Source organism: Canis lupus, chromosome 3 (assembly GCF_048164855.1).
Source record: "Canis lupus baileyi chromosome 3, mCanLup2.hap1, whole genome shotgun sequence".
In the NCBI taxonomy this organism is placed as follows: Eukaryota; Metazoa; Chordata; class Mammalia; order Carnivora; family Canidae; genus Canis; species Canis lupus.
The window spans coordinates 18,594,959-18,622,038 of NC_132840.1; the positions used below are offsets into that span (position 1 = coordinate 18,594,959).

Sequence of the window (27,080 nt, forward strand, 5' to 3'; positions counted from 1 at the left end):
ATGTACTGCTCCTTGAAGAGCCAGACTCTACTGCAGAGCACGGACTAGAGACCAGTGCTGCCGCCTGGCTCTGAGAGCAGAGCCCAGAAGGGCTGTAGGACTGAGCCCAGGCCCCACAGGCCAGCCACTGAGCTGGGCCTTCTCTCCTCTCTTTGTAATTTTAGAACAGATCGATACATGGTCTGAAGGAGCCCCCGTCAGGGTGGGCTAAATAAATCTCCCAGGAGAGGAAAGAATGCAGCACTTACACAGGCCAGGGTGCCGGGCAGCCCAAGAGGGATTGCCAGTAAAGATGTGTTTGCACTGGGCCTTCGTCCGTGTTGCCCTCTGCACCCCTGTGTAAGTTGCCTTCCTTGGGAGAACTTTCCTAAGATGCGTTTATGAAGATCCCTCGAGACTCCATTTGAAAGTGCACGCGTGTATCTGTGTGTGTGCAAGTTATGTATTTAATGCTCTCGCAGAAGTAAAACCACAATGCTGTTAGGAATCTCATTTCTACGTACTGTGGTTCTGAGCCCCTTGTTGGCATCCTCTGAGGGCTGATGGGGGCCACGATGATGAAAACAAGAAGAAGGAGCAAGTTCTCTGAAACCAGCCCCTCTTGAACCCAAGTGTACATAGCTGCATGGACATCTGTTCCAGGAGGGTGGTTCCTGGGTGGTGGCGGCAGTTGGCTGGGCTGCTCTGTATTTTGAACAAGCAAACCCAGGTAATTCTGATGTCTGAACTACAGATCACACTTTTAGGATTGGGTATTGGGGAAAGAATCAGCAAGTTGAGCACATAATAGGTGCTCAATAAATATTTGATGAATGGAGGCATGTCACATAGGCATGAATAAAACATGAAAGAGCTAATGGATAAATATACGCAGAACGAGTTTACAAATGACAGTGTGCTGAAGGAGAGTGTCTGAGAAACGACTAGTGCGTGTGTGCTGGGGTGCCTGGCTGCAGGTTGGGAATTCCAGGACAGCAGGGGTAGAGCAGGGGCCTTCAGAGTGGGTTCAGTGAAGAGTGGTGCTCCGGGGTGCCTGGTGAGGGCCTGAATGTTCCAGGAGGGAGCTCAAGACGTTCTTGAGCTCAGTTCTGGGAGTCAGGTGGAAAGGGAACAGTTAATCATGGCATCTGTAGAAAGTCCTTACTGGGACCAACATCAGGGCAGTACCGTGAACTTCAGCCCAGAGTCTGGGCCCCATCTGAGCATAGAGAGATGGCTTTGACTTCATGGCCCACCTTCCAAAGGGAAGTTGGTTCTTCTGGGCACCGTTGGGCTTACTCAGAGGAGAGGAACATTTCTTCCTAGTCTTTACTGTGTAAACTCCTATGCATCCTCCAAGACCTACCGAAGTGTACTGCCTCCAGATAACCTTCCCAGTTCTACATGCAGATCATAACAGCCTAACTGGGGGGAGCTGTGGGAAGGCGATGGGGGCAGGGCCTGGAAGCCTGGCTCCACACTGGAAAGGAAGGAGACTCTGCTCTTTCTCACTCTCGTCTCCAGGTTCCCAAGAAAGCACCCCATATGGCCAGGCTTAGGGTACATGCCGACCGCTGGACCAGTCACCGTGGTTACCAGACAGGGTTCTAGTATGTGTGCGCAGCTTCCTATGGTAACCATGGTGACCCCACCGCCAGTGGGGGGCAGGGACATTCATGGGGGGAGTGACGGTGACAGTAGCTGCACAGCTTGTGCCCCTCGCCCAGGAAGAGTTCACTTGCCTCGTGGCCTCTGATTCATGCTCAGTGGGAAGGTAGTGTTCGGCACACAGGTACCTGCGGTTCTGTTGATCCCCCTTGGAGACCTTGTGCTCCGTCAGGATGTGCCGGCCTCGCCCGTTTTTCCCCACAGCCCTGTGTTGGGGCCGGCGCGCAGTGAATGGACACAGATGTCACACGGGTGGATGTGCCACCTCGTTCCCTCCTCTGGGTATCAGGACTGGGACCCGAGTGTGTCCAGCTCCAGGCACTCTACAGCCAGCAGGAGGCTTCGGGAGAGAAACTAGAGCAGCAGAGAAATAGTTGGTCCTTTGAGGCTGAAATCGGGCAGCAGGAGACGTGGGGGACCGTTGACTGTCATTTGTTTAGACAAGCGAGGCTTCTGCCACTCTGTCTCAGACACTCTGGGGGAGACAAAGGCGCTTCTGATGGGAGGCTGCCCTCTCCCCAAGAAGGAGGGCGCGCCGGGGCGGCTGGATGCGTTTGCTTCCAGATGAAATTATGTGCTTGGGGTTTGAGTGGACTTAGGCCTCATTCATGCATGTCTGTTTGCTCAGCCTGCCAGGCCCCCATACCTGGTCTCCTAGCCTCCTGGGGACAGATTGGGGCCTCACTGTTCTTCCAGGGAGTTAAGGAGCATTATCCTCCCCTGTCCTCTCTCTCCCCAGTAGCTATCACTCCAGGCGCCCACCCGTGTGAGGCTGGGAGGAGGCGTGGAACTGGAGCCACGCAGAGCTAGCTTTGGGTCCCAGCTCTGCTGCCGTTTAACTGTATCACCCTGGGCATGTTACTTAACCTTTCTGTTTCCTCCTCTATACAGCGAGGCTCATGCTGCTTGCCTACCAGGTCTTGGCAAGGCTCAAATGCATTCATTCCTGTTTCTCCTAGGATTTAGCAATCCTGCTCTTAATGATAGTCCCAAGAGAATTGAGTGCTTTATCCACCAAAAGACACGAACAAGAATGTTCAAAGCAGCCTTAGTAATTAGTCTGAAGTTGAAAATGACCCAAATACCCATCAGTAGTGGAGTGGATAAACAAAACCATAGCATAATCACACAATGGAATACTATACAGCAGTGAACAATGATAAATACAGACAAGGTGTTGAGCAAAATAAGCCAGACACAGAGGAGTACATATTACACGATTCCATTTATATGAAGTTCAGGGGCAGATAAAACTGGCCTATAGTAATGGAAGTCACAAGAATGGTGATTTCTGGGGGACACTGACCAGGAAGAGGCACAAGGGAGCCTTCTGGGTGCAGGGTGATGGTCCCGTGTACGTGTTCATACCCAAATGTTCATCAGGCTTGTGTACCATCATTGCACAGGAACGTATGGAGGTAACACCTTGAACCCTCCTATCACTCCCAGAGAGAAGGATCCTGCAGCCATAACCGTCCTGTAGATGCTCACTGGGGAAACACCAGGCTACATTCTCAGATCTTTGCTGCCTGGTGTGAGAGCCCACCGAGGAAGTGCTGCAGCAGCCATGGTGCTCTTGCTGTGCCTACAGGGCCTTGAGGGTCCTCGTTAACCTCAAAGGGTGTCATGCCTGGGGTGGAGGCACTGATGCTGCAGGCCAGGACCCCCTCATCCTTGCATGTGGCATCTGTGTAAGGCATATTTGGGCCTCAAGAAAACTGACCCTGGGAGCATTTACTTATTGCCCCGAAGTTCCAGCCCCACGGTTGGAGGCAAGGCAGACTGACTTGCCCTGAAAACCCCTTCACAACACCTCTGTGAGCCTCAGGTTCCACTTCCGTAAGGATGAGGCTGTGGGGGTATGTGTGAAGGTCGCCCAGGAGAAGCCTGTGTCACACTGGATCACGGTTTAAGTTCGTTGGTTTTATTGACTCATTGCTTCCCTGTCAGCTGCCTGAAGGCAGGGAGTTCCGTCTGTTTTGTTCCCTGCTGTATCCCCAGCCCTTGGCACATCATGAGCACTGACTTGTTAGTGACTGGTAAAGGGTCCTCCTCATATTTCCATGTCCAAGGCTTTCTTTGGGGTGGAATTGAGGCCAGAAAACTTGAATGTACTCAACTCAGGAATGCTGAGTTGTTTGGTGTCAGGTTCAAAATTTTTTTTTTTTTTTTTTTTAAGGCTGGAAGTCACTAGGAGAGGACATTTTACAGATGTGTCAACTGAGGCCCAGAGACATGCCAGGGACTTGCCTTCCAGGGCAAGTGAAGGAGAGCGAGGGAACCTCTATGCTTGCCCCCTGGTGTTTGCTGTGGACCGTGACACGATCACTTTGCCTCTGACTTCCAGCTTGTTGTCCCCGCCCTACTCTTCCCTGGGGCTCTGGCCACAATGCCTGTCCTCTGCCCACTGGAGGTGTGGACATCAGAAGGGAGCTGTGTCCCCATCTGCAGGTGAGGGGCTGCTCGGTGACACCCTGCAACCTGTGGGCCGTGTGTCTCCCGTCTCAACTGGGCTAGGGCCCAGAACAAGGGCCCCATGTCTCGGGGGTGAGTCACTCTCTGTCCATGCCAGGCAGGAGCTCCAGGGGAAAGGGCAATGACCCCACAGGCTGCAGGCCTGGTGGGAGGAGGCCCAGACACAGCCCTCAGCTCGCCAGCGGAGAAGGGAGGATAGTGGAAACTTTGACATTAGTGGGGATCAACCTCACAGGCCGACACGAGCCCTGAACCTTGGCTCTTTCTGTTCAAGAAACCACAAAGGAAAGGGGAACTGGATCTGGCTACATAAAAAAGTGACCCTTGGGCATGGAAAAACAGACAAATCAGCCTTACCATAAACCGATTTGAAAGGCAAATGATGAGCTGAGAAAATGCAGTTGCAGCATATTTGACAAATAAAGAGTTAAATAACCTTAATACGCAAAAGGTTTGCATGAATCAATGAGAAACTGACTGCCTCCGGGTGGGGGGTGGGGGTGTGTGCAAAGCACAAAAGGAGAAGTACTGTGGCCAATAACTATGAGAAAATAACAGCCTCTCCATGATCAAAGAGATGTGCACTAAAAAGAAAATATGATGCAATTTCTCGCCTGGAAAACTGGCAAAGATTGAAATATGATAATGCATTTCCCAAGGAACAGAGGTGCCTGCAGCGCTTTTGTGAGGCCTCTTCCTCCTGGGTCTGTAATCCCTCTCTGAATTGGTTGCTCTTTGGGTGACCTTCTCTGCTCTCTCCTGCCGTCACCTTGTGTCCACTGAGAATGTTAGCAGCTGCCACTCATGAGCACCTACTGTGTGCCAGGCTTCCTGCACGTTTCCTCTCAATCTGGACAACCTATGTGGGATGGCTTATTGCTCCATTTTGCAGGTGAGAAATCGGAGGCTCAGAATGGTGAAGGGGCTCAAGTGACATCTCATGTTGAGTGGTGGAGGCAGAATTTGAATCTAGAGATAACGAGCCCCTGAGGCCATGCTCTCCTTTCATGCTCTCCTTCCTGCTTCTCTTCAGACCACCATTTGAGCCCTGGCTGTCGCAGAGGAGAGGACGTTGACTGGGGCCCAGGCGATCCTGGCATCTCTGGTCTTCAGTTTGACTTTCTTTCCAGAAGTCATAGCCTGCAGGAGCTAATTAGACAGGATCAGTCCTGCCAGGGAGGCCAGTGGGTTACAGAGGCACATCCCTATCTGGGCCAGGTGCCGTCTAATGCTTTTGCTTATTGGAGCAAATTATCCCATAAGGACCTGAACCCTCAGCGTGGGAGTGTGGGTTTCTCCTGAAGCCTGAGAGTCCCAAAGCACAGAGCATCACAGACATGTGCATATGCGTGCACACCCATCATGCACACACTCAGGGAGAGCAGTGTGGCCAGGTAGTAGAGAACGTGAATGAGGATTCAGGTGACCTGGATCTGAGTCAGTGGTATGCTGTGCATCTGCTTTCTGGGGAGTGGTGCATTTTTAGGGGGGTGGGGAGAGGCCTTGATCCATAGTGATACCAATTTCTACAGTGTAAATACTCCTACCATGGCCAGAGCAAGACCACTGCATGCAGAATGGGGAAGAGATGTGCACAGCTGGCTCCCGGCAACCAGGAAGGGCCATATCTGTCACATGCCACTGCTGCTCCACTGCGCCCCCACTGTGGGAATGATAACCTGCTTTACAGGCTTGGGGTGAGGACGTGACTGACTGAATATGTGCAGCATGCCGGGTGTGGCACCTGGGCGTAGCAGGTGCTCTGTCAGTGTTTGTTATTATGTGCATGTAACTGCTCACTCACTGCCTCAGTCCATCAGCATCCGTTCACTGAGGACCTACTGTGACCCAGGCCCATGCTGGAATCCTCCTTTGTCTTCCTAGGAGAATCAACAGCAGGGAAACTGAGCCCCTTCTGCAGGTGGACTTGGCCCGACCCTCATTTGCTGTGATTTGAGCTGAGGGCAGCCATGTTAGAAACCTCTACTTGTGTGGCCACCCGACTTTGTAGCTGGTGAGGGTCAGGAGGGCCCACAGTTGGCACCCAGGTGTGTGACCAGCTGCACATGTGCTGACAGCTGATCCCTGCACCCCATGTCGTCTATGCCAAGGTCATGACCTGGCCCTTCAGGAGCGACTGTCGTTGGGGCAGGCACAATGAACCTGGCTCCACCACTTCCTGGTGATGCCTTGTTCCAAGCCTGAGTGTCCTCATCTGTAGAATGTTTTTGGTTGAGGAGGGAGAGGGGGTTGGTTTTGAAGAGGCTGAGGCCAAAAGGCCCTTTCCCATGGTGTGTTTCCAGTGAGTGAGGCACACTGCTTCATCAGGCTGGGTCGGCCAGAGTTGGCGGGGGACTGGCCCCTGGGGAAGGACAGGTGGAGAGGAGGGAAGAGGCTTTCTATGGTGAGAACCCATGTCTGAGGAAGACATCTGCTCGCCATTTCTGGAGGAAATGGTTCCCAGCCCCCTTCTGTGCCCCCTACGGGTCTTCAGGTCATCGTACCCCCACGGCCACCCCCACGGCCACAGCAATCAGGAGCACATTTTCTAACCCCTTCGGGTGCCAGGTGCTCTGAAGGTGAGCCTTCCGGTCCCTGTGACCACCCTGCAGCATGTTCCTGTGATTCCATCTGGTGGGTGCGAAGCAGAAGTCGGATGCTGAGGTCACTCGCCTGCTCACAGGGACATGGTCGGACTCAGATTGGCAGCCTGATTTACCTCCCTCCAGATGCTGAGCTCTTTACATACCGCCACCCCACCCCACACCCCCGCAGTTAACAGCTTGGAGCCATTTGCTTTGGTAAAGAGGTAGGATTAGTATTGGCTGTACCTTAAGAAGCTTCTAGTGACTTCCTTCCAAGGAGCACAGTATGGACAAGGGAAAGAAAGGAATAATGTTACTGTGGAGAAACCTGACTGACATCCCTCAGCCAGTAGGTCACAGTCATCAGCAGCGGTGACAAGTCATGTGAGGGCGTGTGCCCCAGCTATGATGTGAGGAAAAAGGGTGCTGGACCTCTGGGGCCTTCTTGCTAAAAACTACAGGCCCCATCTAATCCTGAGAAAACCATCAGTCCAATCTCTGTTGAGGGCCATTCTGCAAAACACCTAACCCACTTTTGGGTTGAGCAACTGCTCAAAAAGGTCCAGGCCATCAAGAACAAGAAAAGTCTAAGAAACTGTCACAGCTCAGAGGAGCGAGCCTAAGGTGATATGACGACTAAGTGTTGTGGGGTATCCTGGATGGGATCCTAGAACCAAAAAGGAATGTGCAGTAAAAGCCAGAATAGAGTGTGAACTTAGGTTATAGTAATGCATCGATATTATTTCCGTAGTAGTGAACAGAAGCACCACACTGGTGTAAAAAGGGGGTGTGGAGCATGGTGCATGGGGTACACTCTCCATGCTCTCTTTCCATTTTTCTGTAAACTTGAAATTGCTCTAAAAATATTTATTGAAGAAAAAAAAAAAAGGTGTTGCAGGGAGGTGTGGGCTCATGTGGCTCCCTTCCTGGTGACCCAGAGTGCAGAGTTTAGTGGGCACACAGTGTGGGCTGGCGTGTGCCCCCCTCATTGCCCTGGTTGGCCATACCCTGTCCCCCCCCCCCCCCCCCCCCCCCGGAGCTTCTCCTTGATGCCCAGCAACAATCTCAGCCTCTTCTTGAACCAGCAGACTTGTGCTCACATGACCTGCCAGGTGCTCCCCTGCCCCAGCCCCCTCAGCCTTCATCTCTCAGGAGGAAGGGTGTTGGGAAGAGCTCCACCATTATTAGCCTTTTGGTGGACTCCCTCACCAGGACGCCCTTGGCCCGACCCTGGGCACCAGCCCAGGACACTTTGATGTAGTGTCCCGGCTGGTCCTCGGGCTGTTCCCCTCCTTCTTTGCCCAGGGCTTTTTTGCATGTTCTTCTCAAGGCTTCAGAGACCTTGAGCTCACCATCTGAAGCGGCTATCTCTTTCTTGAATCTCCAGAATGGTGAACTCTGGCAGCCGCCTCAGACTCATCTTCCCATCTGCCCATCACATCAGCCTCCTGCTGGGCTGCTGAGTCCACCCTGAACCTGCCCAGAGCAGCACGCAGCCCCTGTTAGCACTCTCGCTCAGTGGGCAGGAGCACTGTGGGAGGAGCCCTTCCACTGCGAGGCCAGACTCTGGGGGCGCAGTCTTGGGAAGAGCCCCCCTACCCCCTTGCGAATTTCATGGGATGGGGTGGGGGCAGGGTTTTTAGTTAAGTGAGTTATTTTGAGTTCTTCCATTTATTCTAAGTTGTCACTTGCTTTTCTTCTGGGCCTTTCATAGTGGCAACAGTGAGGGGGCAGGAACCAGTGTTTAGAGCACTTACTGTGCGCAGGCACTTGCATTTCATCGTTCTCCCCACGACAGCCCCGGGAAGGAGTCTTCCTGCCCCTATTTACAGACAAGCAACTGAGGTACCATGGAGCACCTGTTACTGGTGCCTGCTGACAGTGGTTGAGCTGGGATCTCAAACTCGATTCAGTCTGATTTCAAATCCAGGCTATTTCTTTGTGGCCCTGGCTTGCCTGGTGACTTGAAGCCATAGTCAGAGGGGCCCAAGGTTCCCAGTGGATGGTTGTGAAATCAACCTAATGCTTCTCATGGAAAGTGACATAGTCAAGGTCGGTGACCAGCTGGGACTTCCCTGTTCTAGCACCAGAAGGCCCTCTTTCTGGGAAACCCCTTGTCCCAGGCCAATCAGCATTTTGACCACCCTGCCCCCTCCACCCCAATGCAGGTTTTGTGACATTTCATGTGCTCAGTAGCCACTATAATTGGATGGCGGAGGTACAAAACCTTTCTATCACTACAGAAAGGTCAGCTGGACGGCGCTGATCTAGAGGGTGGGCACCGCCAGGGCTGCCCAGCTCAGGGACGCCCATCTGAGAGCCTGAGGAGCCCACCTGTCTCAGTTCCCCATGCTTAGCATCCTGCTGGAGGCTGCGAATCTGCCTTCATCTCAGAGTCTCCTTGTAACCCCGCAGCCCCTTTGTCCAGACTGCCAGCTTCTCCCTTGACCACTCACCCCCCTACTGCTTGCCCTGCCCCATGCTGCCCGCCACCTGGCCTGGACACCCTTCCCAGCCCTGGGAGACCTCCCACTGGCCAGCAGGTTCAGCACCTGGCACTGCTGTTGATTCAGCTGGACTGGAGCAGGCCCCATCCTGGGCTCGTGGTGTCTATAATCCAGCAGGAGAAGGTGATGGTTTGGTGAATCGTGGGAAGCCACTGAAGGCTTTTGTCCTGGACATACTGGGAAACTTTCAGGCACTAAAAAATTGACAGGGGACTGAAGGGGTGGTGAGCAGATAGGGGGAGGTCAGGTTAAGAAAGAGGCTTTGATTTTGAACTGAAATAGCCCCTCAATTTGCCTCATCTACTTACCCATCTGCGAGTAGGTTTGATGTGCCAGACACTGTTCGGTGTGAGGGATGCGTAGGTGACCTCTAGGGCTCTGTCACCATCCCTACTCTTAGGGGTTCACAGACATACGAGTAAATACGTTTCAGCACAGTTGGAACTTACTCTAGTACGACTGAATATTAGAATGGACCCAGTGTAAGGTCATGTGGGCAAGGACTGTATCGTCCCCTGGGGTCCCCAGGACTCAGTGCACAGTAGGTGCTCATTAAGTGGTTGCTGGAGAAACATTTTATAAGGTGTTGTCGCCATCTGCCGAGATCTTTCTCATCCCCATCTCATCCCACCCTCTGGGAGGGGGGATATTTGTTGCTCCCATTTTATAGAGTTGAAGGAGGCATGCCCTGTAATTCTGGAATGTACTCAAGGAGAGTTCTTTTTAAGATAACTAAGATGTACTGAGCACATGCTAAACACTTTACCTGGATTATCTTTTTAATCTGCACAACAAATGTACAGGGGACAGAGGAGGAAACTGAGGCACAGAAATAGCCAGGCATGAGCCCATGTCGCATTGCACAGCAGTGGGACAGGGTCCCTGAGCTTCCTCTCCAGCTTTTCCAGGCTCAGAACGTTCCTGTGATGCTGATTTGGACTGAACTGACCCTGGCACCGACTCCCTAGCCCTCACCTTCCACACTGCCTGCAGAGACGATTACAAAGCTGTCACCAATCTAGCTTTTCCAGGAGGCTTGAGGCAGCAGTGACTCGAGGCTGCAGGGAACTTTTCTCCAAGTTAAGCCAATGGGTCTCCTGGGTGATGATCGGGGCCCCAGGAAGGAAGGTCCCACACGGCGGCTGACTTCATCCATGAGTGCAGAATAAACACCACGATGAGTGGCCCTGGAGGCTGCAGCCAGGGCCCGAGGACACGCCCTCCCTGCTTCCCTCCCCTACTCGCCCGGTGCCCCCAGGGATGCCTGATTTACTGCCATCGTGACAGCAGTGCAGCCCCAGCCAGAGTGTTTTGAGCTTTGTGTGGGCGCTTTGGAGTTCTCAGTTCAAGTCCTGCCTCTGGCACATCCTAGCTATGGGAGCTGCGCATGTGAGGGGAGGGGTCTGTGCCAGTCTCAGAGAAGGACATGTTTCCAGCAAAGGGTCTGACTCAAGGTCTGACCATTCTGATCCCTTAATGAACACCTGAATAAATTTTACTGACAGCTCATTTCTAAAACATAAGAACAAATATAAATGCTTATTTTGTACTTAGTGCTATTCTAAGCACTCAGTGTATGTTACCTCGCCTAGTCCCTGTAACAACCCTCTGGGATCGGTGCTACCGTCTTCCACCAGATCTGCGACCCTGATGCTTGTAAGGTTCCCCATTCTTTTATGTACCTTGGAGAGAGAAAAGAATGCAGCCAGAGCCTTGCTACCCAACCAGCTTTAAGGGAGGTTCAACTGTGTATCTTTGAACTGATGAAATGTGGTTATGTCCATTCTAGATGAGGAAATCAAGGCAGAGAGGTGCATAACTTGCTCAGCATGCAGCTAGTGAGAGGCAGAGCCAGGATTCAAACACTAGTGGCCTCTTACCAGAGCCTGATGTCATAACCACTGCGCTGTGCTGTACAATTATGTGAAATAGTGTAGACAGGGACTCAGAGCACAGGATCTAGAGTTGGGTACAGTTGTGGGTCCCACTCCCATGACTTACAAACTATTTGGCTTTGAGAGGTCCCCGTGTCCCTCAGCCTTGGTGTTCTCAGCTATAAATTGAAGTGTGATAGCATGGGTTAAATTTGGTGAAGCTCAAGAAGCACTTGGCCACAGTGGAGGCTGTTCTCTACTGAGGCTGTGATCACCACCACAGTTAACACCACTGCTACCATCACCATCACCACCATCACTACCAACTGCCATCACCACCATCCCCGTCACCTCCACCACTACAGTCACCACCATCCCCGTCACCTCCACCACTACCGTCACTGCCATGCCTGTCACCTTCACCACTACCATCACTGCCATGCCCATCACCTCCCCTCCCCCACTACCATCACTGCCATGCCCATCACCTCCACCACTACCATCACCACCATGCCCTTCACCTCCTCCACTGCCATCACCCCCATGCCCATCACCTCCACCACTGCCATCACCGCCATCCCTGTCACCTCCACCACTACCATCACTGCCATCCCCGTCACCTCCACCACTACCGTCACCACCATCCCCATCACCTCCACCACTACTGTCACCACCATGCCCGTCACCTCCACCACTACTGTCACCACCATCCCCGTCGCCTCCACCACTACCATCACCGCCATCCCTGTCACCTCCACCACTACTGTCACCGCCATCCCCGTGACCTCCACCACTACAGTCCCCACCATCCCCATCACCTCCACCACTGCCGTCACCGCCATCCCTATCATCTCCACCACTAGTCACCACTACCCCGTCACCTCCACCACTACCATCACCGCCATCCCTGTCACCTCCACCACTACCGTCACCGCCATCCCTGTGACCTCCACCACTACAGTCCCCACCATCCCCATCACCTCCACCACTACTGTCCCCACCATGCCCGTCACCTCCACCACTACTGTCACCACCATCCCCGTTGCCTCCACCACTACCGTCACTGCCATGCCCATCACCTGCACCACTGTAGTCACTACCATTCGTTCATTCAAGGTGAAGGACGCTGCATATAAAGTCTCTTCCTTGCTCTCCCTGGGGACTTTGGCACACTAGATGCAGCATCTCACCTAGTCAGTGACCATCCCAGCCCTGAGTCATATGAGTACTGGGTCTTTCCTAGCATTAACCTTCACATTGTCCATACAATGTACAGGTCATGCCTGTCTTCAGAAAGGAAAGGCAGGGGAATATTTTAATTGCTCTCAACCGCTATCCTGGGAATAACAGGCCATAACATTGATTTGGAAAATGAGAGCATTTTGGAGTTGTGTACATATAACGGGGGAGTAGGAGACACCACTTGATGAATTCTCTCTGGAGCACCAAGATGGAACAATTGTGTGAGTCCTTTGATCCAATCTGCCAGCAAGCCCAGGGGCTCCACTCAGGGTGAGGGTCCAGGAGAGATCAAGAGTGGGAAATCCCAATGACACTGAGATGTGTCAGCTTTTGTTTCCTCATCTGTGATGTGGGCACTGTAATGCTGCACTTCCCCTTTCATATACCAATTTTGGGAAATAAATGTGTGATTTTTCTTAATTCTGAAAACTTTTGCACGTGTGGTGAGCTTAGATAATTATTACAAGGGCTTTTTCTGAAGGGACATTGTTAGAGACACAGTGGATTCTTAGCATGGAATGCCAGGTCAGGTCCTCACCTGTGAAAGGAGAGGAGAGCAGCAGGGAGTGGGGCTGGGTGGGTGTGACACTCCTGGGGAGAACTGCACCCCATAATCCAGGCTTCCAACACCACCCAGAGGGATTTGGACATTTTCCAAGAGCTAAGGTAGTGCCTCAGAATTTCTTAAGAAGGGCTGTGGTCTTTTCATGCTGTTAAGAAGGACTTCTTCCCAAATAAATGAACTACCACCCTCATCTCCAACCCCTGCCTTCCTGGTGGTGCCGGGAATGTCTTAAACTAGTATCTCCTAAAATGAGCTTTGTTATATAATGTTAATAGGGGTGCTAGCAGAAAGTAAAAAATAACAACTACCACCACCACGACAAAACAAATGCAACCAAAGATTGTGTGACGTAGAAACAGCATAGGCAGGTTTTGTGGCTGCAGGACTTCTCAGTGCCTTTAATATGTTACTGTGAATTGTAGATCTCAGTGAGGGGAGTAGCAGTTCTCTAAATGTATTTGTCCATGGGCTCTCTCCCTTCCTTCCTTCCTTTTTCATCCAAAAAATGATCTCCTTTTGGAACCCACGTTAGAGCTGTCCTTGTGGATTTCCCCATCCCTTCCCCCAGTTCCTTCAGCCCAGAAAGTATGAAGTCTTCATGGATAGGCTACTGTGTAGGATATTTTTCCTGAGCAGTCGGATAAGGACACCTTGGGCTTTTCCACATGGGAGATGTTGCAGAAGGCTGTGTGCAGGCATGCTTGGTAGCCCTCTCTGGGGGCTGAGACCTGGAAGCAGCAACACCTGCTCCCTGCCTGTGCTGGCTGCAGGCATGTGCCATTGCAGATAAGCCAGATCTCCCTCCACACTGGTCCTTGGGGAAGGATGATGACAGAGGTGAGCCCTTCAAGCCACCTGCTGCCCTGGAGCCATCCACCGCCTGTGAGGTCCCACGTCACTCAGCATCAGCTGACCTCTCCTGCAGCGTCCTTCTCCCTTCTCCATGCTGGCTGGTGGAATGGGGGGAAAAGAGCATTTGGCCAGGAGTTGGGAGACAGATATTCCAGACTTTCACTTGAGCCACCCACAAGTCTAGTATCCTCTCGTCATCCAGGACAGCCCTCCAGACTCTGGAAGGCAGTTTCTGCCTTGAAAGCAATTCTTTTCCTTAGGGAAAATGGTTCACCTTGAGCCTCCTTACTGAAGGGATCAACAGAAACCTGCTGGGCCTGTTTTAGGGTTGGGTCCTATTTTGGGACGATGGGAGGAGACATGGGCTTATTCCTAAACCAGAGCAGAATGGGAGAGTCCCAGGCCCTACTGAGCACCCCTGCCCCCTGAGGGGGCTTTATGTTTAATCTGTTGGGACTCCAGACAAATATTTCTCTTGAAGAAAGTATTCTGCTTTTAAAAGAAAAGATTTCCGAAGTACAAAGCTGAGATAGATGTGTCATTGGTTGTCTTTCCAAGGAACAAATGTTTCAGGTAGAGCTCAACTTGTCAAGATCTTCGGGTTCGTAAGAGTTCCTTCTCTTAGGGCCCTTGCAGGCCGAGAGGGTTAGAGTCTGGGGGCACCTCCACCTGCTTTATCAGCTGCCACATGCCTCCCACCTCTTCCCACTTTTGCAGATGCCATCACCATCATGAACTGAGGGTTTTTACTCATGTGCCAGGTACTGTGTTGGGCACTGGCATTCATTTTCTCATTACCTTACCTTAGCAATGCCATGAGGGCACAGCTATGACCAGACCAGTTCCCAGAACACACAGGAGCCCAGCACTCAGTGAGGAGGGATGTCCAGGGCTCCTGGCACCAGAACCTCTGACATGGTGCGCTTTGTGCTGGGCACTGAGCTAAGGCTTTAAAAATTCAGATAAAATTCCCTTAACGTGAAATTAATCATCCTAAAGTGAATGATGTTGTGCAACCACCTCTTCGGATTGCAGAACATTTTTACCACTCCAGAAGGAAACTCTGTGCCCATTAGAAGTCACTGCTCATGTCCCCCTGCGTCCCTCCTCCAGCTCCTGGCAACCACCAGTCTGTGTTTTGTCCCCTGGTTTTACCTGTTCTGGAAACTCCAAATACTTTAGCTCATAAACACACGGTCTTTGTGATTGGCTTCTTCCACTCAGTGCAACGTTTTCAGGGTTTATCCATGTTGTCGCGAGTCCTTCATTTCTTTTTATGGCTGGTTAATATTCTACTGCTTGGATGGAGCACATTTGGTGTGGCCATTCCTCTGGCACTGGCGCATGTGGGCTGTCTCTTTGAGTTATTGTGGATGATACTGCTGTCAGTGTCGTGCTTGAGTCCCTGCTCTCAGCTCTTTGGGCTGTATACCTAGGAGGGGAAATGCTGAGCTTTGTATTTTTAGGAACAGTGTTATCTTTAACCCTCACAAAACACCCCGAAGTAGGTGCAGATGGGGAAACTGAGGCACTGTGTTGGAACCACCTACCTCACATCAAACAGCATCCAAGCAGCAGAACCCAGGGAGTCTGACCCCCAAAGCCCAGACAGAGCCTTTAGCTCCTGTTCCCTGCCTCTGCCATATAGGGCCTGGAAGCTGAGAGACTGCTCCCCACTTGTAGGAATGCTCCAGGGCTCAGCGCGGTGGCCCTGGGAGTTCCTCCTTGGAATGTTTCTTTGCTGACATGCCGGTTCAGCCCCCATTTCTCTGAGCTGGACGAGGCCTAGGCACTGTTTTTTTTGTTGTTGTTGTTTTTTTCATAGATTTTGTTTATTCATGAGAGACAGAGAGGCAGAGCCATAGGCAGAGGGAGAAGCAGACTCCCTGCGGGGAGACTGATCGAGACTTGATCCCGGGACTCCGGGATCACGACCTGAGCTGAAGGCAAATGCTCAATCGCCAAGCCGCCCAGGCACCCCGGAGGCACTGTTTCTAAAAATCACTTAGACTGAGCTTGAGAAGGACAGGTAAGTTTGGAGGGGTGGGTACCAGGAAGGGCTCCCGCAGAGGCCTGCCTGAGAAGGTGGTTCGTGGCCCTGATTACTCCCTGGTGCTCAGTGGGAGTGTTTTCTTTGAGGTAGTGGTGGACCTTGCTACCGCTCCACAGAGGAACGCCTCACTTACTCGGAGACCACACTGATCCCAAACACAGCCCAGAACCCCAGGAAGAAGCACCCCGCGAGGTGGGAGCTGCCTCACGCTGAGCTCACCCCCTTCACTCCATCACACCCTTGGGCGCAGGCCACGAGCATATGGCTGGGGTTGCTGAGACTGTGGAAGTAGGTGTAGCTCATGAGTTAGGAGGACGCAGGGAGACTTTGAGGGACCAACACTCTGTCCTCGAAGAGCAGAATACCTGACAGCCTGAGGTCTGGGGAGAAGGAGGGGAAGATAGATGATGGAAAGAGAAGACGCAAAATGCACAGCGGCTGGGGCCGGTCACGGCAGGGGGCCAGCAGCTCACCACTGCTTCGGGAGCTCCTGACGGTGGCAGTGTGCGGTAACAGATGCTCCCAGTGGCGATTATGTCATCAAGAAAAGGGCAAAGGGTATTCTCCATGGTCTGTCAAAGCTCAGAAAGAGGAGACATTTCTATCTAAAATTATTAAAATTTTTCTAAAGGGCCTTGGCACTCAGAGGGTAAGCTCTGGCTGGCGTTGCCTCTGACCTTGGCCGCCTGACGGGGCAGTGAAAGGGGGGATTGTTCCCAGGCCAGTGAACGAGATCCTGCCAACATCTGGGCTGCCTGGCCCCTTTGTCTCCCCACCGATGGCGGGCAGCACTGGGAAGGTCCCAGGCCCCCTGTCTATGTGAACGTACCCTCCTGCTGTCACGAGTCCTGCCCCCGAGGTCGGGGCCGTGGGCCCCTCGTACAGCTGCGGTCCCCCACAGCAGCAAAGACAGCTCTGTTCTTTGACCCTGACTACAATCGGCCACCCGTCTCTTCTCACTATTTGTTGAGCAACTGTCCTAGGCTAAATCTGAATTCTTTCTCAATCGGTGCCCAGTTTTGCTTTGTTAAAATACATCGTGGGGAAAATTTGTCCCTGGGCAGGGAGGCCCACCACCACACAATGGAAGTTGCCAGCAGAGCTTCCTACAGTCAGGTCAAGGATGTGGAGGGAGCAGCGAGTCTCTCCTTTCCCTGTTCTTTAGAACTGGGGCTGCTTGGCGATACTTTTCTTTGGATCCACAGTTCCTCATCCCCCTCCCACCCCCGTCCTTGTGCAAGTACCTCCAGGTACACCCTTCCCACATGGGGTCTGAGAAAGACCATCTGGTAATTCTTTTGTATTGACTTAAAAACAGCAGTTATTATCTCACACCATTTTGAAGGCCAGGAAGCAGCTTCACTTCCTACTGGAAGCTCAAGTCCCAGGGCCAAAGGGCTTGGACTTCTCTCTCAAAGGCAGACCAGGGCCATCCAGAATCATTGGGCAGAGGAGCTAGGTGAGTGAGTTGTGTTTTAGGAAGAAAGCTTTAGGAAGAAGTGTTTGGAAGACAGTATGTCTGGAATCAGGAGATCCAGACAGGAAGCCTTTGCAGTATTCCAGAAGAAAAACAAGAGGAGACAGAACCGGAACAGAGGATACAGGAAAGTGTGGGTGAATTGAAGGGGCAAGTAGCAGCTGGATTTGACCCTGGTGACTCACTAAATTCAGGCGTTGAGGCTACTGTGTATGACAGAGCAGTTGGGTTTTGCACGTGGCCAACTAGTAGACATGGTTGCCACCAGCCAGACCTGGGAGGACAGTGGGAGAGCCCACGGGGTAAGTGTGGCTTGGCTGGTGGTCTGGAGGAGCCTGGTGGTCATCAGGGTGGTGGTGACCAACAAGCAGTCACTAAAACATGAGCCCTCCACATAGGCAAGGAGCCTTGTTTTGCTTGATGACGTGTCCCCAACACCCAGAACATGCTGGAAGCACTTCTGTGGCACACAGGAAGCGCTCCATAAATATTTGATAAATGAATAAACCTTGAGTCTGAAGCTCAGGAAGCAGACTCTTAATCCTGTTTCTGGATTATTTATTTCAAGCTGAGTAAAAGGCTGTGTGTGTGTGTGTGTGTGTGTGTGTGTGTGTGTGTATATAAAATCATCTTTCTCTGTGTAAGAATGACCCTGTTTTTACCTAAAGTGGTCATCAAGTTTTCATGGAAATTGCTGAGGCTATTGACCTGGGGTTGGGAGTGTGTGGACACCGATTGATTGGTAACACCGATGGCTTGGCTCCTCCTCTGAGGGAGGCTGACACTCTTGGACATGAACTCTGTTTCATCCTATGTGGACCAGCCCAGGGTCATCCATCATCTGAATTATTAACACATGATTAGAAGCCAGGAGATGATTTCTGCTCCTTAAAAGGCCTCTGAAGGAGGGAGCCGCCTGAGACCCCAGCTCTCCCCCTCGTTGTCCTGGAAGGGGACGCCACTGCTGCCTGGAGTGCAGTCTGTGGGGCCTGCACACTCATACATGGGAGCCTTCCTGGGTGGCCCAGGCCCTCACTTGAGGAAGAATGGAGGCTGTCAGCCCCTGCACCCACCATCATCCTCATGTCTGTAAAATTCTTAGAATTCACTGCATTTAGACTTTTTAATTGGGGTGAAATCCACATAACATGAAATTAGCCAGCGTGAAGTATACACCTCAGTGGCCTTTAGTGCTTCACGAGCCCCACTTCTGTGTCACGCCCCACACTCACATCACCTCCCGAGGCCACAGATGCTCCCTGTCCCCTCCCCCAGCCCCTGACCACCTCTCACCTGCTTTGGGTCTCTATGGACTTGCCTCTTCTGGATGTTTTGTGTAGGTGCAGTCCTACACTGTGAGGCCTTTTGTGTTGGGCTTCTGTCATTTAGTGTTGTGTTTTCGAGGTTTGGGTATGTTGTAGCCTGTGTCAGTATAAATTCGTCCTATTTTGTAGGAAGATTCATGTCAGACTTTAGAGTTTGCAGACGCTCTGCTCCATGAGGTAGCAGCCCTCAGCTCTCTTCCCCAGACCTCAGCAGTTCCTGTTAAGGTGGCCCTGGCTGGGGAACAACCCCGCCTGTCCCTCTCCTGTGTCCACATCTCCAGCCTGCCCCTTGACCTGACCAAGGCCACGGGACAAAGCACATACCTTTAGCGTGGCGTTCCCAGCCTGTCCCAACCCAGTCTAGCTCTCTAGATTTCATCACCCAGCTGTTTCCCTTGTGTGTACCAAGCTGTAGCCAGGCTCACTTCCCACCATTCCCTATATACGGTCTTCCTCTTGCCCCCCAGATCCCCCTCCATCTCCTTGGCCCAGCAAATTCCGACTCGCTTCTCAAGAGTCAACTTGGAGCAAAATCAGTGATTGTCTTTCTCCCCATGGGAGAGTCAGCACTTTGTCTCCTTGTGCTCACCGTGCCCCCCCGTTCCCCACGATCTCTGGGAGACAGAGCACAGAACCCTGTCTGTGAGTGTTTGTTGAGTAAGTGAGTGATCCAGTGAGTAAACAAACAACATTCTCACACTAAGACTCCGTTGCTTCTCTCGCTAGCTTCTGTGATTTGTCACATTGTCATTGGCATGTGCTCCTGTCTCTGCAGAAGTGGTTTGGGGTCTGCTTGGATCTCTGCAAATGGCATCACTCCACACCTACCCTCCCAACTTCAGGACCTAACTCATCGAGGCTTGATAAGAGATGGGTTTTGGAACCTCTTGACTCTTGAGTAAATGGCGTGTAGAAATGGACCTCTGTTGGATAACATACATTTAGCAGTGCTTTTCACAGACAGCAGAAAACACATTGTGGCCTGTGTCCCTGAGAGGAGATAGCTAAGAGGAGTGTAGTGTGGCTCTTCCTTCATTCAGTGAGAGCAGCACTGATAACAGAAAGACATGGTTGTTTAAGGCTCACCTAGTTGAGAGACACGTAGCAACCCCGATCCTTGCTGGCAGTCCCGTGAGTCACTTCTTACACTTTAGATTACTCGATGTCTCGTGTATTCGGGGAATCAAAGCCTGTGAGCCCCCAGCATTCCTCAGTTATCCAGTGGGAATCCAGGCATCACAGCCTGGTGTTAAGGCTCTCCATAATCTGGATCTAACCAGTCTTTCTGACTCATCCCCCTCAACCTCTGTCTCTCCACCTGATAAAACTGCTATTCTCAATTCACCCTTCAAAACCCATCTCAAACATCGTGTAACTTTCCAAAGTTTTCTTGAATGACCCTATAGCTGAGTTAGTTCACCTCTCCCTGGGCTCCCATGGTTCCACATCTGCAGATACCATACACACAAAATTCTGATAATCGATAGGCATGTCTGATTTCCCCGATCAACTGAGAGGTCCTTAAGGGCAGGGATTCTGGACTGTGTTTTTTCTTGGAGCAAATTCTTGACAAGCGAATGAGAAGGTATCTGTGTGGGTCTGTAACACTGGGTAGAGAGGGAAGGGTAGTAGAGAACTCAAGAGAGGAAAGATCTTTGGATTCAAATCTGCGGATTTCCAGAATCCTAGGCATTCACATATATCTGTTGGGACCCATGAGCTATTACCCTAATTTTGAAAACTGTAAACAACAGGAAGCATGAGATAGAATCTGTGGGGTTGGTTATTGGATTTTGTTTTTCAGTACAACATACGCGATTTGATTTGACAATACCAGTTATGTGGCGTTGGTCTGGAATGCTGGTGGACAGAAACACGGGGTCTTTTGTTTATGAAAAAAAGGGGCCATTGTGACTCATAACCATGAGCAGGGGTCCTGCAGAATGCACCTGGACGATTGGAGTGGCTCTGTACAACTAGCACTCATTCCTATCTGTCTGTCCTATGCTGTATCAGATGTTAAATATTTTCACTCTACCTCTTCTCATTGTGTCATAAGTAGATTGTTTTCTGTTCTAGGCAGGATTTTATAAGGTGGAATGCCTGTGGGTAGGACTGATGCAGTGGTTAATCTGTGTCACATATGCACACATGGGGACTTGGACTAGGAGGCTTGCTTCACCTCCATGCCCAGAACCACCACTTAGAAAGTCCTTGGCTTCCCAGCTTCCATGTAGACCATCATACCCATCATAATTAAACCAGTGGCAAAGCCAAGGCACCCAGGGGTGAGGGGGCTGTAGAGCCTAGTGGGGATCAAGGCATTCTGAGTCCACATTCCAGAACTTTGCCTTCCCACCTGGCTTCCTGACATGACTGAGCCTGTCTTTCCCCTCTCTGCCTTGGGGGAATAGTTTGGGGCTTTTTGTTTTTTTTTTAGATTTTTTTTTTTAAGAGCAGTTTTAGGTTCATAGCAAAATTTAGGGGAAGGCACACAGTACTCCCATATATGCCCCTGCCCCCCACACTTGCATAGCAGTCCCCATATATCAGCATCTTCACCAGAATGTACCTTTGGTACAGTTGGTGAACCTACAGTGACTTACCGTCGTCACCCAAAGCCCATAATTTTACCTAGGGTCCATGAGTTTGGACAGATGCACAGTGACATGTATCCACCGCTACAGTATCATGAAAGTAGTTTCACTGCCCTAAAAATCATCCATGCTCTGCCTGTCATCTGCCCCCCCCCCCCCCCCCCCCGAACCTGTGGCAACCACTGATCTTTCACGGTCTCCATAGTTTCGCCTTTTCCAGAATGTCATAGAGTTGGAATCATACAGCATATATAGCCTTTTCAGATGGGCTTTTGTCACTTAGTAATATGCATTTCAGGTTCCTCCATGTCTTTTCAGGGCTTCATAGCTCATTTCTTTTTAGCACAGAATAATATTCCACTGTGTATATGTACCAGTTTATTTATCCATTCACCTACTGAAGGACATCTTGATTGCCGGGTTTGGGGCAATTATGAACAGAGCTGCTGTAAATATCCACGTGCAGGTTTTTGTGTGGACCTGAGTTTTCAAGAGCAGATTTTTGGTGATGCTAGTGATCCCACCTCAGGCCAGCTTCCTTGGAGAAAGATCAATGGGTTTGTGCATAAGCAGCCAGCGTGTAAGAGTTCTTCCCTTGTCACACAAGCAGCCAGTGTGTAAGAGTTCCCTTGTTACACATCCTAGAACCCTTGGATGGAAGCCTGCAGCCCCCTCAGGCAAGATCTGAGCCGAGAACAATCAGGGATTTCCCACTTCTTTTTTGAAAGACACCAGCAATGGCTGCCAGCATTTGCTTCCCCGATAACTATTGTGTTTATTTGTCTTAAGATTATACTCTGCCTGCCTCCAAGAAGGCTGGGGCTTCTCAAGCCACCACGTGAAATGAGGCAATTAGGAGTGCACAGAACAAGCCCCTCCAGATCCCCAGGGATGGGCCCCAAGCATCCCAGGCCTCGTTTGGCTGCTCGGAGCTTTCTGTTCAGGCAGGATGAGGGAAACACAGCTTACGTTGTTTTTGTTTTCTGACCAGGAAAACCACACAAATCCTTCTCGTGGGATGGATCCTTTCCCTTCCCTGCCTTTCTTCTCTGCTCCCCCGCTCACAGATGGAGCCTCTCTAGGAGATTCTAGGTAGGCCTGTCAACCACAGTTGTCTATAAAGGGAGAAAATGCCTTGTGTGTCAATTCCAGTCGTTGACGCAAGGGGCTCGTTAGCTTGGTCCTGCTACGTCACCTTCTGGTGGTCTCATTTCTGGCCGGGGGTGGTTTACCTTGGGAAATACCAACAGTGGTTCCTCATCCTTCTCTAGTATTATCTCTGTGTGATGGTTAAATTACACTCTAGTTTCCTATGAAATTATTTGGCCATGCCAAAACCCAACATCCGCTTTGGCACTACCTGCTTTATTTATTCCACTTGAGCTTATCATTTGACATTCCAGCTCTTCTGCTCATTCATACTGTGTTCTTTCTGTCCCCTCCCCCCTCCACAAGGGAAGCCCCGGGAGAGCAAAGACTCTTCTCTTCCCAGCACACAGTAGGCCCTCAGTGCTGCACATGCTGACAATGTGTCACTGTTCTGTCTAGACACCGTGCTGAGTGAGTCACACACATGGGCTCATCCAGCCCTTGTAGTGACCCAATCGGCGAGGCTCCGCTATCATCCCCATATATCACAGATGAGGAAGCAGGTTCCAGAAGACTAACTTGTTCTCTGGCCCTGGGGCCCAGAATCTCTAGAGGCAGAGCCGGTGTGTGAAGTCAGGGTTTCTGACTCCCCCGCCTGGGTTCTTTACCATTACAATTGGAAAAATAGATACAATTCCTTATATTCTGAACACACTATTGCTTTTCAATAAGTTTATATTCATAACAACAGCACGTACCTCCGTTTGAGACACAGTGTGCCTGTTTATGCAGACATACCGTTTTCTCAGTCTATGGGCTATGCTTGCAGACAGGGATGGGTCCCACTCCCCACGACATCCCCATGGCATCCCCACAGCCTGGCACGTGCCTGGCACACATGGGCTCTCTCTGTGGAACGATGTAGGCGTACATGATAAGAAAAAACAAAACAAAACAGCAATTCTCAAGGCTCCACCATGGTCTTTGTCCATAGATCAGGAACTATTGACCCAGAGAAATGTAATCTTTTCAAAGGAAATTTTTTGTTGAATTGTATAAAACACCTTACAGAAAGGCACACAGATATCAAGTGTACACATTGGTGAATTTGCACAAAGGAGCATGTCCTTGTAACCTGTGCACAGATTAAGCAGAGTGTGACCCCTCCGCCCCGACACCCTCCTTGGTCCCCCGTCCAGCCACCACTCCCCCAAAGGTGACCACCACCCTGACCTTTATCAGTATCTGTCCGTCAAATAAAAGGGCTTGTGCAGCATGTACTCTTGTGGGATGGAACTCATCCTGTTGCTGAATAGGCATAGTTTGCTACTACCATCGGCAGATGGTTCTCCATTGGGTGAATGCGTGTGACTTCTTTATGCATGTTATTACCAGGAGCATCTGTGAAATGCTGCTGACAGTCTTGGCGACGTGCGATCAGTGTACACTTTCCTGTTGAGGAGCTAGCTCCTGGGCACAGAGGGTAGGGATAGAAGTAGCTGTAGCAGACCCTGCCACGTCCTGTGCCAAAGCGCTGTGCCAGTTCAGACTCCGCCAGCAGCGTGTGAGTGTCAGCCTCTTCCCCATCCTGGCCATTACTGGATACTATGTTTTTCCCCTAGTTTTTAAAATTATGGTGAAATACACAGGAAATTGATTACTTTAGGGGCGTCTGGGTGGCTCAGTTAAGTGTCTGACTTTGTTTTATATATATATTTTTTATTTATTTATTCATGAGAGGCACAGAGAGAAAGAGAGGCAGAGACACAGGCAGAGGGAGAAGCAGGCTCCATGCAGGGAGATGTGGGACCCGATCCCAGGACTCCAGGATCATGCCCTGGGCCGAAGGCAGGCGTGAAATCGCTGAGCCACCCAGGAATCCCAAGTGTCTGACTTTGACTCAAGTCTTGATATCTGAGTGCCAAGATTAAGCCCCACATCAGGCTTTCTGCTCAGCAGGGAGTCTACTTTTCTCTCTCTTTCCCTCTGCCCCTCCCCACTGCTCTCTCTCTCTCTCTCTCCCTCCCTCCCTCCCTCCCTCAAATAAAATCTTTTTAAAAAAGGAACTGATCACTCTACCCGTTTTTAAAAACATACAGTTTCGTGTCACTAAGCATATCACACTGTGTGCAGCTGTTACCCCCACCCATCCCCAGAGCTGTTTTCCTCTTGCAAAACTGAACCTCTGTCCCCAAGGAACACTAACCGCCCATCCCCCTCTTCCAGACTGGCGACCACCACTCTCCTTTCTGTCTCTAGGTATCTAGCCACTCTAGGTCCCTCCTGCAAGTGTAATCATATAATATTTGTGTTTTTGTGTCTGGCTTATTTCACTTATTTCAGTGCTCTCAAGGTTCATGCAGGGTTATTTTCCTTCCTCTTTATGGCTGAATAATATTCCACCGTACGTATGTACCTCAGTTTGCTTGTTCACTCACTCGTTGATGGGCACCTGGGGTTGCTTCCACCCTCCGGCAATTGTGAATCATCCTCCATGAACATGGGTGTGCAGATATCCATTCAGGTCCCTACTTTCATTTCTCTTGGGCATATTCCAGTAAGTGAAATTGCTGGATCATATACTAATTCTGTGTTTGATTTTTCTAAGGCACCTCCACACTGTTTTCCATGACAGCTGCAACATTATGCGCTCACACCAGCAGCGTGGAGGTTCCACTTATTCCATATCCTCTGCCAACACTTGTGTTAGTCTGGGGTTTGGTTTTTGTTTTGGTAACGGCCATCCTATTGTGTGTGAGGTGTTGCAAGTATCTTTTTTTCCAAAGCCATTCTGTGAAGTGTGTAGTGATCACATGGTGGTTTTAATTTGCGCTCAGGATGAAGTTATGATGAATTTGTCTGGATGTCTGCCTTGAAGATGGGTTGTTATACTCTGGGGTGTGGTAGGTGATGCTAGTCACCATCAGTGTGATTTCTAATTATTGTGATGGAGCTGGTACACAGTAGGTGTACCCTACATGCCTGTTGAGCTGAGTGAAGTTACTGGTGAGAGTGACAGCTGGGTACTGGCATTCCAGAGGTGAGAGCATAAAGACCCCCTTGGGCTGTGGATGGGATGACCCGCTGCTATATGTCTTCCTTTGCAAGATGTTACCTGTTCCTTTCCCAAGTTCTTATACCAGCATCTGATCGCAACCCAAATTCAGCATCCTGTGGAATAGAAGAAATAGAAAAGTGTCCACGACAGAAACAAGTGCTTGTAGCGACCGCTGTGCCCCCACCTAGGAGCCTTGAAATGACATCATACCTTCCTAAGTGGCATATGAAAGACCAGCCTTGAAGCTCTGACCTAATCTGGCCACGTCCATTTGGGTGTGATTTGTGCAGGGCAGCACCTTCTGGAAATAGTGAATCTGCATGGACTCAGCACTTTGGGACTGGCACTGGTCTCTGGCAGGCCTGTGCCCAGATGGCACTTGCTACCTGTGCAAGGCATCATCCGTAACCACTTTGGTCTTCTAGTGTGTCGAGGCCAGCAGTCAGCCATATATTTTTAATCAGTGCCATTTTTGTTTGTACTAGAGCTTTTTCCCCCTAGGACAGGAAAGCCCAGTGACGCCATATGCTTTATATCCCCAAGGGCCCCTTTCTTCCTCTTTCTCCTTCTCCCCATCTTCCTCCCTCTCCTGCAGCCGAGGGGCTGCTCTGTGCCATTCACAGATACCAGTGTTATCGTTACCATCATTATGGGGCTTCACAGTAATTACGAAAGTTGGGCGAGGGTGAGGCAGGATTTAAGTCTTGGCTCCATGGCTTCTTTGTGACTCTTCTGCTCCGTGCCTCATTGACATCATCTGTAAAATGGGAAGAAGATGCTGCACACCTTAGGGTGTTCCTGTGAAGATTAACGGGTGCTCAGGAAGTCCTGCATGTGTTCAAGCTCCATGAAACTAGCTTCCTCCCACGCTCAAGTTTTCATGGAAGGTAGACTGTTTCCGTCTGTGATGGCACAGGCCTGGCCAACAGCAAGTTGGCATCTGACCAGGGTCTTCTGTGATCTCAGAGAAGAGGTGTCGAATCCTGTTGGAGAAGCATGAGTTGCTGAAGGGTAAGGTGGGTGGCCCTGAGGAAATGACCGCATCCTTGGAGCATGGAGCATGGTGAATGTTTCCGAAACTTGTGTCCGCTTACCACTGGTGATGCTTAGCCACTTGGGGTCTAGCTCGGGGGCCTGCAGAAGGATACCAGCAAGGAGGAACAGAGGGAGAGGGAGAAGCAGACTCCCCGCTGAGCAGGGAGCCCAACTTGGGGCTCGATCCCAGAACCCCGGGATCATGACCTAAGTCAAAGGCAGATGCTTCATTGACTGAGCCACCCAGGTGCCCTCAATAATGTTTTATTAGAATACAGCCACAGTCATTTGTGTATTGTACGTCGCTGCTTTCACATCACAACAGCACTGTTGAATTACAGCAGAGACCGAATGACTCACAAAGCCTACAGAATGTTGTATGAGCCTTTACAGAAAATACTTGCCAACTTTTGGGTTAGATCAAAGGGCTAGGGCAGCCCGGGTGGCTCAGCGGTTTAGTGCCGCCTTTGGCCCTGGTTGTGATCCTGGAGACCCCGGATCAAGTCCCGCGTCGGGCTCCCTGTGTAGAGCCTGTTTCTCCCTCTGCCTGTGTCTCTGCCTCTCTCTCTCTCACTCTGTATGTCTCATGAATAAATAAATAGAATCTTAAAAAAAAAAACACAAAGGGCTAGAGTTCCAGTCCTGGCTTCGTTAATCACTGGGAGAATGGCTTGAGAACAAGTCATTTCTCTTCTCTGG

General features: G+C 50.9%; 1 protein-coding gene and 1 long non-coding RNA gene across 4 annotated transcripts in view; one reads left to right on the top strand and one right to left on the bottom strand.

The window, feature by feature from the left end:
• CMIP (c-Maf inducing protein) overlaps positions 1-27,080 on the top strand; it is a 230,119-nt gene that overhangs the window by 102,282 nt on the left and 100,757 nt on the right. Inside the window, exon 1 of one of the 3 annotated variants that reach the window (XM_072819415.1) lies at positions 1,724-1,771. The exons of the other annotated variants lie outside the window; for them this stretch is intronic. Within the exon in view, the coding sequence (XP_072675516.1) occupies positions 1,739-1,771 (33 nt within the window). The 5' untranslated portion in view covers positions 1,724-1,738. Of the gene's footprint in view, positions 1-1,723; positions 1,772-27,080 lie in introns of those variants that run through there. 3 annotated transcript variants of the gene reach the window in all.
• LOC140624527 (uncharacterized) lies at positions 13,265-15,020 on the bottom strand. The gene is made up of 2 exons (XR_012024006.1): positions 14,903-15,020; positions 13,265-13,845 (listed from the first exon to the last, which is right to left on the bottom strand). It is a non-coding gene; the product is annotated as an uncharacterized lncRNA (long non-coding RNA).